The 17,447-nt window shown below is 44.3% G+C and overlaps 2 protein-coding genes across 2 annotated transcripts; both read left to right on the top strand.

Moving 5' to 3' along the window:
* The first annotated feature begins 2,016 nt into the window (after positions 1–2,016).
* On the top strand, positions 2,017–2,706 carry LOC119745047 (uncharacterized protein K02A2.6-like). Its single transcript, XM_038221271.1, has one exon. It carries the CDS (start codon positions 2,017–2,019, stop codon positions 2,704–2,706), a length of 690 nt encoding a protein of 229 aa, XP_038077199.1.
* Positions 2,707–5,629: 2,923 nt separating this feature from the next.
* LOC119744559 lies at positions 5,630–17,441 on the top strand. The gene is made up of 5 exons (XM_038220535.1): positions 5,630–5,675; positions 6,012–6,233; positions 15,577–15,784; positions 16,439–16,510; positions 16,971–17,441. Exons 2-5 carry the CDS (start codon positions 6,068–6,070, stop codon positions 17,230–17,232), a joined length of 708 nt encoding a protein of 235 aa, XP_038076463.1. The 5' UTR covers positions 5,630–5,675; positions 6,012–6,067; the 3' UTR covers positions 17,233–17,441.
* Positions 17,442–17,447: the final 6 nt, after the last annotated feature.

The following is a 17,447-nucleotide window of genomic DNA, read 5'->3' as shown; positions in this document are numbered from 1 at the left end:
AGCAACTAGTATGTCATCCATCACTGCACGAGCACCTTCTATGCCTTCGAGCATAGTATCCATGATGCGTTGGAACATCTCTGCCCTTACAGAAATCTCCCATGTAATTCCCATGGGAAATTTTCCCATGGGACCCCATGGGAATTGCATGGTGAATTGGACACCATGTAGCATGGGATTTTTCCCATGGGAGTTTTCCCATGGGAAATTTTGTATGGGTTTTTCCCAAGTATGGTTTCCTTTCATTTCTCAAAAGATTTATTGCTCCATGGTATTTTTCAATAACAACTTTCTTAATACATTTTAACCCTGTGTGTTGAGTGCTATTCACCGAATAGGTAAAGCACATCACGGAACTCCGATAGGGATTGTTCCACTCAATTAAAATGGAGTGGCTTATGCACTCTATGACCGAACACCACATTATTGCTCCCATACCACTTGTCAAGTCGTACCATATTATCACAGTGTTACCAATTTATTTTCTCACAAATGTTTCCAATCATAATAACATGTGAATCAATATTATCCAAAGTTTGAATGACACATTTTCCACATAAAAAATACTGTATGCATCATTTTACTTCACTTATCAACAGAAAAAATTCAAAAATGTGCAATTACAACACTCGTTATTGTAAGCGATTCTCACAAAAATGTCCCATGGTGGTCCCATGGTGTTCCTATGGTGTCCCATGGTGTTTATCCCATTGTGTTCAATTGGTGAACATCCACAGGAGTTTCCCATGGTCAGCGTAACACATAGAATTCTTGATAACCTCTATGGCCACAAGGGAAATATTTTTAATTGAATTCAAATTTACAGCAAGGCCGGCGAATAAGTAATTAATCAAAGAAAGGTTTTCTTATAACTTGGGAGTGCAATTGGGTCTATGATGGTTTTCCATGGCACATGCATGTTCTCCAGTATAACCCGGCAGTGTCCCCGTGCTGCCTTTTAAATCTCCATGGTGTTCCCATTGTGTCCATAATTTATATCACCCACATTATGGTGTTCCCATGGCGTCCGAATCCTCATGGTGTACCCATGTGTCTAAAATCCCCATGATGTTCCCATGGTGTCCAGTAAATCCCCATGGTGTTCCCATGGTGACATACAATCCCAATGCATGGTGTTCCCATGGTGTCCATAAAATCCCCATGGTGTTCCCATGGTGTCCATAAAATCGCCATGGGGTTCCCATGGTGTTCCCATGGTGTCCATAAATTCCCATGTGGTTCCCATGGTGTTCTTTAATTCCACATGGTGTTCCCATGATGTCCATAAAATCCCCATGGTGTTCCCATGGTGTCCGTAAAATCCCCATGGTGTTACCATGGAGCTCATAAAATCCCCATGGTGTTCCCATGGTGTTCCAATGGAGCTCGTAAAATCCCCATGGTGTTCCCATGTTGTCCATGCAATCTCCATGGTGTTCCCATGGGTTTCCCATGATGAGCATAAAATCTCCCATGGTGATCATTTTAACTTACATGGTGTTCTCGATGACCCCATGGGTTTCCCATGGGGTCCCATGGGGTCCCATGGGAATCCCATGGGACCCCATGGGAATCCCATGGGATGCTCATGGGACATTTCTGTAAGGGTGGTGCGCTTTTGATGCCGAATGGGAGTCTCAGCCATCTGTAGCGTCCAACTGGCGTGTTGAATGCTGTCAACAGCCTGGACTCGTAGTCGAGTTTGATTTGAAGAAATCCTGATTTGGCATCAATGACGGAGAATACTTTGGTGTTTGGAACCGCCGCTACTATTTCTTCAACTGTCGGGATGGGGTAATACTCCCTTCGAAAGTCCCTCTCACGAGCATCGCAGCCTCAACGAGAAGTCACAAGTGACACGCCACCATACGTCATCTTCCAGGTTGCAGAAGAATGACATTTCCAGGAGGAGTTGGCAGAAATCAACATGGAGGCTGACGTGTTTGTCTCAGACGAGAGACTCCAGCGTATCCGAGAGGAGACTCTCAGAGACACAACCTCTATACGTTGGCAAACATGGTCATTACGAGATGGCCAAGCAACAAGCAGGAGGTACCCCTATGTATCCGCGAGTATTGGCCCTACCGGGATGAGCTAGCCACACAGAATGGTATCATCTTCAGAGGCACCAGAGTTGTGATACCCACCAATATGAGACGTGATCTTATCGTCAGAGCCCATGCATCACACCTAGGGACCCAGAGCACCATCAACAAAGCCCGTGAGATAATGTTCTGGCCACATATGAGCCAGGAACTGACTGAAGCCATTCAGAAGTGCCCTTCTTGTCAGGAGGCCCAACCAGCAAACTGCAAAGAGCCTCTGATGACGCATCCCCTACCCACAGTGCCGTGGCAAGTTGTTGCCACTGACTGTTTCGAGCTAGACGGTCAGTCGTACTGTGTCTTTGTCGACTTGTACTCCGACTTCATAGAAGTTGTGGAACTGGAGAACATGACCACGGAGACTCTGGTGAAGAAAACCAAACCAGTCTTTGCCACACACGGCATACTAGCTACGTTGATCAGTGACAATGGGCCAAACCTTGCCTCTCGTGAATTCAGCCAATTTGCTCGCGAATGGGACTTTCGCCACATCACTATAAGCCCTCACCTTAGCAGAGCCAATGGCAAAGCTGAATCCGCCGTCAAGATCGCAAAAGGTCTCATCAAAAGATCCAAACGCGATGGTGGAGACATGTGGTAGTCCTTTCTCGAGTGGCGTAACACTCCAACACCTGGGATGAACAGCTCTCCGGTCCAATGCCTCATGTCACGCAGAAGCAGAACCCTTATGCCGTGCAACAACACACTGTACAAACCAGAAATCCAGGAAGCTGTGCCAGACCGGATAGCGCGAAAGAGACAACAGGCCAAGAAATTCTACGACCGCACTGCCAAACCACTCCCACAGCTGGTAGTTGGCCAACCTGTAAGGGTCAAAACCCGCCCTCAGGTCGACCATGCTCCTTGGAAACCTGGGGTCATCAAAGACAAGGTTGCCCCTCGAAGCTACATTGTTGAGGTAGATGGGCGACGGTACCGCAGAAACAGAGTTCACCTCAGGGACACACTGGTTACACACGACGCCCAGAAAGCCATCTGACAGTGAAGCCCTGATCATGGACATAGCTCCCACAACACTTGACCCAGTGGCAAAATCATCAGACTCTCACAGTGAGCCACAGGTGGTTACTAGGTCCGGCAGAATATCCAAGCGTCCTCAATATCTAAAGGACTACGTGACCTTAAAACGACCACGGTCATAAGGAGAACTGTTAAAAAACTCCCACAAATGAACTCGGACATTTGTTGTTACCTATGCTTTTTTCAGCATTGTCTGTACTTATTAGCATGTTAAGTGTTGACTCTTAGCTGTAGTGTTTATCCAGCTGTTTGCAAAATGTTGTTGTTGCCGTTCAAAAAAGAAAAAAAGAAAAAGAAAAAAAAGGAGTTGTGGAAAAATATATGTGCAAGACATTTAACTCCAAAGAAAGGGAGATGTTATGGCATTAGACAGATCACATGGCAATTATAGTGCACCGTAGTTTTAGCCCAGTCATCCCTGTGTTCCATGCGTTCTAGAGCATACAATAAAGCAGCACTGTTCGTTACTGTGACATGCTTGTGTCAGTCCACACGTTAAACAGGTCTGAGCAAATTCTGACTTTGCCGTTCTTGACCACCGTCACCATCGAGCTGACCCAGTCTGTGGCCATCTTGCTCCATCTCTGCTAATTTGCTGATAATCTTCTGTCTCAGCGCCTGTGGTTGTCTCCTTGGGCCGTGTACTACCGGTGTGACTGTCGGGTCGATTTTCAGTGAGTACGTTCCTGGGAGTGTGCCAGTTGTTTTTTTTTTCAGCTCTGGAAATCGGTCTATGCTGAAGATTCTGTGGATGAGTCGTAGCTGCTGGCTGGCTGTTCCGGACAAGAGTGGCGGTTTCTTGTTGGAACTGACAACGTAATACAGAACATCGACTGATTTGTTCTTGTATTGAGTTGCCATCATCACACATCCTTTTACTTCCAGTGGGTGACTGGAGTAGGTCTCAAAATTCTGCTTTGTTGGCTCTAACTTCTGATTTGAGCCAAGCTTTTAACGTAGATTTTGTATGGCATATGCTTTGGGCAGCAACCGTATCTATTTGCATGCGGAGTGTTTTGCCTGCTATTTTCACATTCTCATACCATTCATCAGCGTTCTGATCTCCAACTGAGCTGATCAGGTGTGCGTAGTCGTTGTCTGATGCAGAGTCGTTATCTGATGTGAGAATCTCGTTCTCTTCCACCTGATGTGTCGCCTGGCGTTGGCGGCACACTGCTGCAAAGTGGTGCAACTTGTGACAGTTGCTGCATCGTTGGTTTTTAGCTGGGCACTTGCTGTGCTTCGACAACGACAAAACCAAACAGCAGTTCTACTACGACAAGAAAGCTGGTCAAAACCTTCCTGCACTCATCTCTGGAGATCCAGTCCGAATGGCCCCACTTCCTGGTACAAACCGCTGCATGGCTCCCAGCTACAGTTGTTGATCATCACTCAACACCTCGCTCTTATGTGGTCGAGCACAATGGGAAAATACAGGAGAAACAGACGGGATCTTCGTCTTGCCACCCATGGAGCTAACAAGCCTCTTCATCGCACTCCTGCAGATCCAGACCACGTAACCTTGCCAGTCACTACACCAGTTGCCACTCCAGCAAACACACCGGCAGCCAAACCCCCAGAAGGATGCCCCACTCCAACTCCAAAGCCAATGCCCAAACCCCCTGAGTCCACAACGGAAACCAGCATTGCAGCCCCACCGACCTACGAGAAGCGGACGCCTCAGCAAACCACCAAAACGCCTGGACTTATAAAGGATCTACTTCAAAAGTTCTCCTTCAGACAGATTCTCCTTCAGACAGATTCTTCTTCAGACAGATTCTTCTTCAGATTACTTATTAATGCACAGTTCGGTTCAGTGATTAAATAAAAACATTTAGTCACATCAAAAAACAAAAAAAAATTGTGTGTAAAAAAAAAAAAAAAAAAAGTGATGAGTTTTCACATTTCATGTTTTTTTGTTCCGCCAAAAAGCGAATGGCAAAACCGAACAGATTGTTTTTTTTCCCCTTTATGTTTTTCTCAGAAAAGGAGGAAAATAATTCCGTTGATTGAACTTTGAACTTACTCAAAAAACGTGTCAGTTTGAAGCTGTAACAACTATCAATGTTGAGTTCTTCATGAACAGTTGGAAATGTGTCTAAATCACACTTGGACTCTAAACAATTTCCCAGACACTTCATATAGTTGTTTTTTGTGTGTTACAAAAATTGAAAGAAAAGGAGATGTCACATATGGAACACCGTAGTTACATTTGACTCTTGACCTGCGTATCATAATAAACGACATGTTGATTCCCGTACACTCGCCTCCGTAGTCAGTACAATTAATACATTTAGTTTGAGCAGTTGCCCGTACTGCAAGCTACATATGGGCCGCGCCTATACAGCAGTGTTATTAGTGTGTATATAATACTATAGGCCTATGACAATTTCAACATTTGTTTTGCGTGTTTCCAGATGTGTTTATAGCTACAGTACATTCTCCGCATCGCGCTTGCATGTCAAGTCCTGACTGACGGCGGTTTTCATGTGAGTGCACTCGTGAAACTAGGGACTGCCACTGAAAATGGTGCGGGTACTTATGGGATACGTATGCGGCTCAGAAAAAAAACTGGCTGTTTCTAACACCATTTTGTGTCGTAACTTCAGCAAACCCACAAAAATTACATCTCAATAGTTTGATGTTAAATGCAGATTGCACATAGTGCCAGATGAAATAACCAGGCAAAATTGTGATTAAGCAAGCAACTTTGTCCAAGCCGCATTATGTTTGCCGCATATAATTATTATGGTCCCTAGGAGGGGACGCGGGTGGGACGAAAACAGAGACAGGGGTGAGTTAAACGGAATGCATGCGCCACGGTATCTGTGTCGTCTAATAAACAACGCACGCTCCTCTTTTCAGAATCCATCAACATTCTTCTAGGAACGCCCGGAGAAGACGAAAAGACCAGGAGAGTTATGGCTGGAAGTACTTCGTGCGTTAAGTTGCCAGAGGTGCGTGAGGATTCTTGTGAATGCCGAAACTACAACCTCACAACTACTGAACCATTACTCGATTTGCCACCCAAGCTACCAGATATTACCAAGTTCAACTTCACGAAATGCATGCCGGGGTGGACCTGTGGTATGTACGTATGTAACACAGAGAAACTAATCTATGCAGTCCCCTCAGTCTGCTCTGACTGTGTAAGGTTTAACCCTTTCAAACTCTGTCTGGCTGTGTGGTGGGTTGGTGTTGCATGTCTGTGCATGTGTGAATAAAGAGTGCTTTGTGGATACATAGGCCTAATGGACAGACCAAAATGGTCCCAAATTCCTTGTTATTATTTGTGCTCGCTTAATAAACTTTGCGATGCTTGCACTTGGGTAACTTTTTGATGCAGCTAATCTATGCAGTCCCCTCAGTCTGCTCTGACTGTGTAAGGTTTAACCCTTTCATACTCTTTCCGGGTGTCTAGCGGGTTGGTGTTGCATGTCTGTGAATGTGTGAATAAAGAGTGATATGTGGATACATAGACCTAATGGACAGACCAAAATGGTCCCAAATTCCTTGTTATTATTTGTGTTCGCTTTATAATAAACTTTGCGATGCTTGCACTTGGGTAACTTTTTGATGTACATGTAGTCCTATAAAGCGTCTGTAACTTGTAGTAACAAGTCTGTATTTGTATTCAAAGCGATTATAGTTCCGTTCCTCGTGCTCTTAACAAATTCGATTTCTTTTCTGTTCATGAAAGTTCACTTTTTATGTTTTATTCCAACCAAACTTTTATATTTTTATATTTTTTTGGGTCTTTTTTGTTGGGGGGGGGGGTCTGCAACCATTTCAAACACGGTTTTAGCTTAAGCAACAAACACATCCGTCTCCGCGAGCAGACTGGCCCCCGGTCCATTCATTATTGATACTGGTTGTTTGGCAGGAACTAGTCTTGATGTAAGATTGGATTCCCGTCCCGCCCCCCCCCCCCCCCCCCAGGTCTCTATAAACTAGATGAATCAAATTCAGTCGTGGCAATATTGACAGCGCTACCCGGGAAATTTCCGAGCATACTTCACGTGATGCCTGCATTAGCTTGAATACAGCGCAGGTAAGGTCTACTCGGAATCTCTTGGGTAGCGCTGCCAATATTGCCAAGACTGGACTTGATTCATCGTGTTGATAACGACCGCTTGTCACGGACCGGCTGCATAAGGGGAATAAAGGCCAAATCCAGTCTTGGACGACGACTAGAACCATCCTATATAACTAATGATTATAAATGTAACCCACTTAAACAAACTACCAGTGTCACAAAGACTTCTATCTGTTTCGTTTTGATTTAACACTTTAATTCAACACGGATTTCTGAACAACAAATTACTTTTGATTAATCGGATTAAACTACTTAGACCGTATGAATACAGATTTAAGATATTTAAGAACAACAAGAAAAAAATGAGCGCTCAACTTTAATAAAACATGTACATGTACATAATGCGAACCAGGATCCTGGATTTTCTGTCTTTGTCCTCGCTCTGTGTTCCACTAACAAGGAACAGACAGTTCCAAAGGATATTTGCACGCGTGCTCGAGTTCCAGTCCAGGTGTACTGCTCCTTGGAGAACGGAATCCACTGTAGACTGTCTCCGTACCATCGACTGGGGAAGAACTCTCCCTCAACAGGTTAATCTCTCTGAAGATGGTCCGGATCAGGGGCACTCTGACCAGGGCCTGCACTTCATGCAGCTCATCACCTGACGGCTGGGATGTGAGTCGGGAATGGAGAGCCGACTGAATCTCAGCTGAGCAGAACCTGAGAGCTGGGACTTAGCAAAAACTGAGAGCTGAGTCTTATGATCCAAACCTGAGATTCAAAGAAAACCATGCAGACATATAGTATACATGCTACTTTGTAAACAACTTCAAATGTTGCTATACTTTGATAACAATTTCAATTATCAATATAGCTTAGGCATAGCTAATTTTACATTACCCAAGGCTCCATGGAGTAATCAATATAATTGACTTGGGCTCCAGTAAACAGGTTGTCAAGTTCAAAAATTTACAAGAAGTGACAAAAGTTGGCATCCACAACTGTAAATTTTGATACCGACCAAGGCAATAAATCTTCGGTCAGCTCTAAAACTTATCTTACAATATAAAGCAATTTATGACAAAAATAAACATTTTATAAAAGAATATGAACACAATCGTCTTGGTTTTTAGCCCATAAGCATCTTAGCTTTCACCTAACCGCAAACAATTTATAAAACATAATAGTACATATCTAACCCAAAGGATGATGTAAGAATACCCCATCTATAAGCTAATTATGTAAGCACATGCATATCCCCTAAAACAGGACATTATCTACACACACTTTCCTAGAGATCCCCCCCAAGCTTCAGTTGCATCCCCCAAGCTTCATTTGCATCCCCCAAGCTTCATTTGCATCCCCCAAGCTTCATTTGTATCCAGAACAAGTCCAAAACAGTGTACTAAAAGATCAAAATTAACCTAAATAGTCTGCTTAATATCCCCTACATAATTAAATCTTATTACTCTGAACCACCCTTATCTGCTTATTTTGCATATAACACACTAGCATTGCATATGAATCATTTACATGCACAATGAGCACATGTGGTTCTCAACTAAATCTTTACTATCATGTATTATGAAAATTACAAAAGGTTTAGCTTTACCTGAGAGCCAACAGTTTCAACAGGACTATTTCATCTGTCGAATTGAGCCTTCAAAATAGCGTTTTGGGCCCGTTTTACATGCCGATTGCAGCAGAACGTGAAGAAAACATGGATGCCTCCATGACATTTGTGATCATGCTTTTTCAGACTGCATCCAGTGTGAACACTAGAGGGCGCTATTTCATTTTTTTGGCTGGGCTACACTCTCCCCTTCTAGACATGCTGCATCGTCCCGATGCTTTCCCTTCTTCTAGTCCCAAAGAGAGTGTGAAGAAGAGTTGGAATAAGTGTCCCAACAGAGGAAGAAGTAACCACAACATCCTGGGTGGGTTGGCCCAGTGTGTCATAAGTGAACCTTTGCGGTGGTCTTCTGCTCCTAGAAGGTCGTGTCGTGTCCAAACCCTCATCAGTCAAAGAAAGTGAGTCATGATCAGGGTCTGGCTCTCGTGAAACAGACAGCTGGCTAACGTCATCTTCAGTTGGTCCGCTTATAGTGTCAGGGAAGTAACTCTCCACTGCTTCATTAGAATCAACTACAGATTCATGAGGACTTAGTCCATGCTCGGGTTGCACAGAGCTGCCAGGCTGTATACTATCCACTTCCACACAATCATCAATGATAGGTAAACTCCCGTCCACTACAGGGCCTGTCTGCAGTGATACCTCAGAAAACAAGTCACTGTGCTGATCAACTTTGTTATCATCAAAGCTGGACTCAATCACAGTTTCCAACAAAGGAGATACCTCTTGGTAAGTATCGGGTTGAGTTTCATAGACATACGCTTGATTTTCACTCTCCTGGTCAAAAGGAAAACTAGATGGTTCTGAAGGTTTCACAGCAGTCTCAACAAACTGGTCCTCTGTCTCAGTCTCCGGAGAATCCACCACCGGGTCATTATTCAGCTGGCAACTGTCTGATGCATGTGGAAGCTCCTCTTGCTTTCCAACACCTTCAGCTTCCAAAGGCTGAGACTGGGGGATGAATTCTTCAGCATTGGCATCCAATACTGAAATATCATCTGAAACATCTGTGGCCTCACGAGAGCCACAGTCACTGAGGTCAATAGGTACTACATCCAATACAGACTGTCCCACTTGAAGTGCTGGTTGGGGTACTTGTCCTTCTGTGGGTGAACCATTTTCAATGGCTGGCCAAATGGTGAATACCTCGGGTTCATCCGAATCAGAGTCACCATTCTGGCCCTCCCTATGAGAGGATGAGGACGGCTCACACTTCTTGGACTGTCTTGTCTTGGGTCGCTGTGGCTTCTCAGGAACTGGACATGGGTCGTTTCCCCTGTGAGTAGGCCAATGGGAAGAATCATGTTCCTGTGAAGTGTCTTAATCGGCCCAGAACCAGGGATTGCATCAGCACTTACTGCCAATGAGTACACCAAGGGTTCACTCCTTGACCAATCAACAGGTGTCGACGACCCTTTGACTGTTGAGTCTGTAAAATGCTGAGCAGAGATAGCACTGATCATCTCCCTATCACAGGTCTGGTCAGGGGTGTGGCTCTCCCCTCGCATGCGTGCTTCAAGGACACGCATCTTCTCGTGCTGATTATGCAAATAGTCATCATCAGAGCCCATGACTGGTCGTCGAGAGAGGGCATCAGCATCTTGGTTTGAGCATCCTGGTTTGTAGTGAATCGTGAAGTCGAATGTGGAGAGAGCTGCCAGCCACCTATGACCAGTGGCATCTAGCTTTGCAGATGTCAGAATGTAAGTCAATGGGTTGTTGTCAGTAAATACTTTTGTTCCCCTTGCTGAATACAGATAATCTCTGAATTTGTCAGTCACTGACCATTTTAAGGCCAGGTGCTCCAACTTATGAGCTGGGTAGTTTTTCTCAGTTCGATTCAGACTACGACCTGCGTAGGCAACAGGACGAAGTTTGCCATCCGTCTCCTGGCACAGCACAGCTCCCAAACCCTTCCGACATGCATCGATATGCAAGATGAAAGGACGAGTCATGTCAGCGAATGCTAACACTGGTGCTGAGCAGAGCTTCACTTTTAAGGTCTGAAATGCCTTTTCACAGTCGGGGGTCCATTTCTCTCGAAAAGGAACTCTGTCATCAACTGACCCCTTACTTGTTTTGGTCTGGGCGGTCTTCTGCCGAACACCTCCAGTCAGTTGGAACAAGGGCTTGGCAATGGTAGAAAACCCTTCGATGAATCTGCGGTAATAGCCCGCAAATCCTAGGAAGGATCGGAGCTGACGGACGCTGTCTGGACGAGACCAGGTCTTCAATGCCTCCAACTTCGCTGGGTCTGTCTGGATGCCTTCTTTTGAAACGATGTGGCCTAAATACTTTACAGACGTACAGCAAAGTTGACATTTTTCAGGGGACACCTTGAGACCATACTGAGGAAGTCGATCAAAAACTCGGCCAAGGCGCTCCTCCATCTGTTCCAAACTAGAGGAAAATATAATTATATCATCCATGTAGGCCAATGCTTCCACCATATTCAAACCGGCCAAACATCTCTCCATTAGTCGCTGGAACGTCGCGGGGGCGCCCTTTATCCCCTGTGGCATCCTCTCAAATTGATAGAATCCCACTGGACAAGTAAAAGCAGTCTTCTCCCTATCCCCCGGTTGCATGGGTATTTGGTAATAACCACTCTTCAAGTCAATCACTGAGAACCAACTGCAGCCATGCAAGGAGTCAAGGGCCTCCTGGATTAATGGCACAGTGTACTGGTCTGGAGTGGTTCTTGAGTTCAAAGTGCGGTAGTCCACGCACAGTCTAATTTGGCCATTTTTCTTTCTGACAATGACAATGGGTGACGAAAACCGACTCTTTGATTCAGTCACCACACCGATGTCTTTTAATTTCTGAAGGTGCTCTCGAAGGTCCTTCAGGTCTCCTGGGGCAACACGGCGTGATCTTTCACGAAATGGCTCATCATTTGTCAGGTGGATCTCATGATAGACCTCTGTGGTAGCTCCAATGTCCCACTCATGCTTAGCAAAGACTTCGGCCCTTTGATAAGCCATCTTGAGGATTCGCTGTTTTTCCTCACTACTCACTGGGCCCCATACGAATGGCAGGTTGGAAAATTTGTCTTCCGGCATGGGAGATTCGGTTTGGGATGGTGCGTTCTCTCCAGCAGAACCCTGGACTTCAAACCTTGAGAACCTTGCAGAAGCATCATGAAAGCTCTGATTCTCATACTCAGTAGTGTCACTCGTCCATGTTGTCAGGTAAGCACCAGCCAGAATGCACTTCTTTGGCAGTGTGATATCACACTGGGACTGATTTGTGAGACATACTTTAATTTTTCCAAAACCATGGCCAATGTTGACAAGAGAGCACGAGACGACTACTCCTCCTGGTAGTTGCCTTGGAATGGCAGAATCCAGCAATCCTGTCACTGACTTTCCATATCTATTTCTGATTTCTCCAGTGACTTGACAGGTAGTACCAGCTGGGAGAACGGCTCTACCTTTAGACTTAAGTCTAACATGCCCTATCAACCCATCTGATCCTGTCCTCTTTTGGCTCCTGATGTCCTCATAGATACTCTGACAAATTACATCCACTGATGCTCTTGGGCGACTGCCCTGCACTGCAGAATAGCATTCCCGGAAAACACCAGTATTGGTACCGATGACTAGTTGGTAGTTTGCAGAACTCTTTGTGTCTGGCACAACCAAGGCCAAAGTCCGGAATAATTTTTCAGTTCCACAGAAGCTATGATCAAATCTCAAATCTATTTCTGTCCATCCTAAATAGGGCATCATTCCATCTCCACCATGCAATAGTACCAAATCTGCCAGTGGATAGAGCGGCAGATTCAGACTCTCATGAAAGCTTTTGTATATTAGGGTTACTTGCGAACCACTGTCTAACAGTGCATTGGTCTTGACTCCCTTTACATAGCAGGATCGGATGGTTAAGTCTCCTACCAAACCCTACGGAATATCAGTACTTGGCCTTATTGGACGGGCATCACACTGGCCTCCATGGGATGCCCTCTCCCGTTTCCCGGAAAGTGCAACTTCATGAAGCCCTCATTCACTTTTACTACATCAGTTGGGTTTGCACATTTGTTGCGGTAATGGCCATCTTGGCCACATTTGAAGCAGAAGTTTGGACGTCTTGGTCTCTCTTCCGACTCTCCTTGGGCCATGACCTTGTTGTGCTTTGCCTCTTTTGGTGGCCGGGGCACTGGATCCCCATGAGATCCCCTTTGACTGACCTTCTCCTCTTGTTCGGCTTCTTCCCGTCTTACTTGTTTGAGGAGAGCAAGGTAGGATGGTGGGGTCTCAATCTTCTCTTTTAACCTGAGGTTAATGAGAATCATCTCATTGTACAGCGTACCCTTTAGGAATTGCTTCAGCAACATGCTCTTGGTGTCTGTCGGAGCTCCTCCCTTTCTGGCCAACTTCCTGAGAACTCCTTGCAGGCGAGTCAAGAATACAGAAATCTTCTCACCCCGCTTCTGGTGGAGAGAATGGAACTGAATGCTTAACTCATCAGCAGTGCGAGTGTCTCCATATGCTAACTCGAGTGCTTCAATATAATCTTTTGCTGAAGCCTGGGGATTCTCCCGTCTCAAGTCAGTGATTATACTCGCAGCTGGGGTTTTCAGTGCCTCTCGGATGCGTTTCTTCTTCTCAGTTTCCTCTTCTTCCTCATCGAGCTGACCTTGTACAACTTCTATCCAGGCCTCAAAACTCTCTCCTGAAGTGTCACCAGAAAATGCATTCAATCTACGTGAACTGGTAATCTTACATTTGGTGAGAGCTTCTTTTAGTGCTGCTGTTGTTCCTTCTACTGACGTGGGTTGTTGGACATCACGTGAGGTGCCAACTGTCATGGTTCCGTCAGCTGAATTAGGTCGAGGGGCATCACTCGAACTAGGCAACAGACCCCGCGCACCCAGATCAGCCACGGTGACTCTTTCAGGGCGAGCCATCACGTTCAGGCGGTGTACAGTAAAAAGAATCTCAGTGTCCTGCACTGTTACTCGTACTTCTCCTCCAGGTGGGAGTACTGCCTCAGTAACATCTCGCTTGTCACGGACCGGCCGCATAAGGGGAATAAAGGCCAAATCCAGTCTTGGACGACGACTAGAACCATCCTATATAACTAATGATTATAAATGTAACCCACTTAAACAAACTACCAGTGTCACAAAGACTTCTATCTGTTTCGTTTTGATTTAACACTTTAATTCAACACGGATTTCTGAACAACAAATTACTTTTGATTAATCGGATTAAACTACTTAGACCGTATGAATACAGATTTAAGATATTTAAGAACAACAAGAAAAAAATGAGCGCTCAACTTTAATAAAACATGTACATGTACATAATGCGAACCAGGATCCTGGATTTTCTGTCTTTGTCCTCGCTCTGTGTTCCACTAACAAGGAACAGACAGTTCCAAAGGATATTTGCACGCGTGCTCGAGTTCCAGTCCAGGTGTACTGCTCCTTGGAGAACGGAATCCACTGTAGACTGTCTCCGTACCATCGACTGGGGAAGAACTCTCCCTCAACAGGTTAATCTCTCTGAAGATGGTCCGGATCAGGGGCACTCTGACCAGGGCCTGCACTTCATGCAGCTCATCACCTGACGGCTGGGATGTGAGTCGGGAATGGAGAGCCGACTGAATCTCAGCTGAGCAGAACCTGAGAGCTGGGACTTAGCAAAAACTGAGAGCTGAATCTTATGATCCAAACCTGAGATTCAAAGAAAACCATGCAGACATATAGTATACATGCTACTTTGTAAACAACTTCAAATGTTGCTATACTTTGATAACAATTTCAATTATCAATATAGCTTAGGCATAGCTAATTTTACATTACCCAAGGCTCCATGGAGTAATCAATATAATTGACTTGGGCTCCAGTAAACAGGTTGTCAAGTTCAAAAATTAACAAGAAGTGACAAAAGTTGGCATCCACAACTGTAAATTTGATACCGACCAAGGCAATAAATCTTCGGTCAGCTCTAAAACTTATCTTACAATATAAAGCAATTTATGACAAAAATAAACATTTTATAAAAGAATATGAACACAATCGTCTTGGTTTTTAGCCCATAAGCATCTTAGCTTTCACCTAACCGCAAACAATTTATAAAACATAATAGTACATATCTAACCCAAAGGATGATGTAAGAATACCCCATCTATAAGCTAATTATGTAAGCACATGCATATCCCCTAAAACAGGACATTATCTACACACACTTTCCTAGAGATCCCCCAAGCTTCAGTTGCATCCCCCCCAAGCTTCAGTTGCATACCCCCCAAGCTTCATTTGCATCCCCCAAGCTTCATTTGTATCCAGAACAAGTCCAAAACAGTGTACTAAAAGATCAAAATTAACCTAAATAGTCTGCTTAATATCCCCTACATAATTAAATCTTATTACTCTGAACCACCCTTATCTGCTTATTTTGCATATAACACACTAGCATTGCATATGAATCATTTACATGCACAATGAGCACATGTGGTTCTCAACTAAATCTTTACTATCATGTATTATGAAAATTACAAAAGGTTTAGCTTTACCTGAGAGCCAACAGTTTCAACAGGACTATTTCATCTGTCGAATTGAGCCTTCAAAATAGCGTTTTGGGCCCGTTTTACATGCCGATTGCAGCAGAACGTGAAGAAAACATGGATGCCTCCATGACAGTTGTGATCATGCTTTTTCAGACTGCATCCAGTGTGAACACTAGAGGGCGCTATTTCATTTTTTTTGGCTGGGCTTCATAAATACTTCTGTATACGATGTATCTTCATATCAGACCCGGTGATTCCACATTGCGCACCGTGCCCTCCGAATGAAACCACTACCGGAGCGCCACAGATTACTGTTGGAACGCAACAGACCGCTACTGGAACGCAACAGACACCTGTGACCATCCAGCCATGCTCCACCACAGCGGGCTGTCCTTGGTTATTGCTTCTGCCTCTGTTGCTGATCTTCCTGATCGCAGCCATCGTGTACCGAATGTAAGTATGGAGAAAGTTGTCGGAGTCTTAAAAGGCCTTGGCTGGGAGAAAAAAAATGAGCCTCGGAAGGCAGCCAACTGCCAATGATTTTGCCACTATAATGCTATTTCTTGAGGGCAAGTTGGGGTTCACTCAAGATTAACATTAGTTGACTCGTGGTTTTTCAGATGAACCGAACTTAAAGATGGAGGGCAATGTCCTAAAAATGTATCCAGTCAATTCAGCCCAGCTCCAACCCATTCCCTGAAATAAATCAATTAGTCAACTTATTTTCGTTGATCAATCAATCAATCAATAGATCTAACATCAGTAAATTAATTGATCAAACAATCAATAACAAAAGGAACAAATGACAGATAATAATATCTGTAATCAAATAATTGAATAGACCTTTGAATAAATGTTTGATGGTTTTCCGAGAAAAGTGTTATTTCTATAAAAGCATGTCTTTAATTTTGGTGTTTACCTTGTGTTCGTGTGACGCTTGTTATTTCATATATGGTGAATATTTTCTGTTTAATATAACACCTAATATACAGTGTCACTCCACTGAACAAACTATTCTTCATGTTGTCAGTCCTACTATAATTGTTAGTTTATGACACCACGCATTTAACCGGGTCATATTTTGTGTCTCATATCTGTCAATGTCAGTTGGCAACTTTACCACCACAAGGAAAACAGCATTGCCGAATCTTCCAACTACCCGCCAACTTCACCAGAAATGTGAGAATTGAATTTTATTTGATCTCTTATGAATTCAACTGTGTCTGATTAACAGTGCTAAAATGCGTTGTTAAATTACAGTGATTTTGATCGCAATCATAAAGCGCCACTTCGATACATTAATGGCAAACATTAATTGAACATTTTTTGGCAGTGTTTAACTAGTGGCGTAGCCAGGAATTTTTCAGTGGGGGGCGCTGGGGGGGGGGGGGGGGGCTGGAACATTTCATGGGGGGGGGCATCATGTAGATCAATTTTTAGAAACTCAAAATCTCAGTGGGGGCGACTGGGGGGGGGGGCGACAAGGTTTCATGGGGGGCGACCCCACGCCCCCCGTGGCTACGCCACTGTGTATAACCCCCCTCAAGTTTAGAAAACCATTTTTGTGACGTCTTGTAACTAAGATTGTGTCTTGATGAAATTCTTCGACTACATCTTTGGTTTATTTACTTTTTGCTAGATGTAAATGCAAAATCCGTTTCGATGAAAAGGCCGGTGAACCACACAAAGATCCAGCCGAATTACCTGCACTCGCCCATAAAAACCCAGTATACGAAAGTGTGAACGAGGCTGAGCTGGCTGATCCTATGGAGAAAGTGCTCCCGACTAGTAGTAAGGGAGTCGGCGCAACCGATGAGCCACCTGAGGAAAAGACTGAAGATAAAGGGAGTAAAAGACGCCGTAAAAAAGTCACAAGTACGAAGGGGGATGCTGCAAAATAGGCGGAACCATATTTTTAAAAAGTTACCTTTAAAAGATAACATTGTGTGTTAATCGACAAGGTTCTCATTTACTACTCGTTCAATAAGTGTTTGTACTGTTTGTTCTCCGGGGTTTTTTTTTTCAAATAAAAAATAAGGCATTTGGACCGTTGGAAAGACAACATCAAAATTGGTTTTATTTTAATTTCTTCTTCCACCACAAAAAAAGTTGCCTT

The sequence above is a fragment of the Patiria miniata genome, unplaced genomic scaffold (genome assembly GCF_015706575.1).
Source record: "Patiria miniata isolate m_02_andy unplaced genomic scaffold, ASM1570657v1 HiC_scaffold_7, whole genome shotgun sequence".
In the NCBI taxonomy this organism is placed as follows: Eukaryota; Metazoa; Echinodermata; class Asteroidea; order Valvatida; family Asterinidae; genus Patiria; species Patiria miniata.
The sequence above is the reverse complement of the archived record's forward strand: the minus strand, read 5'-3'. Positions and strand labels throughout refer to the sequence as shown.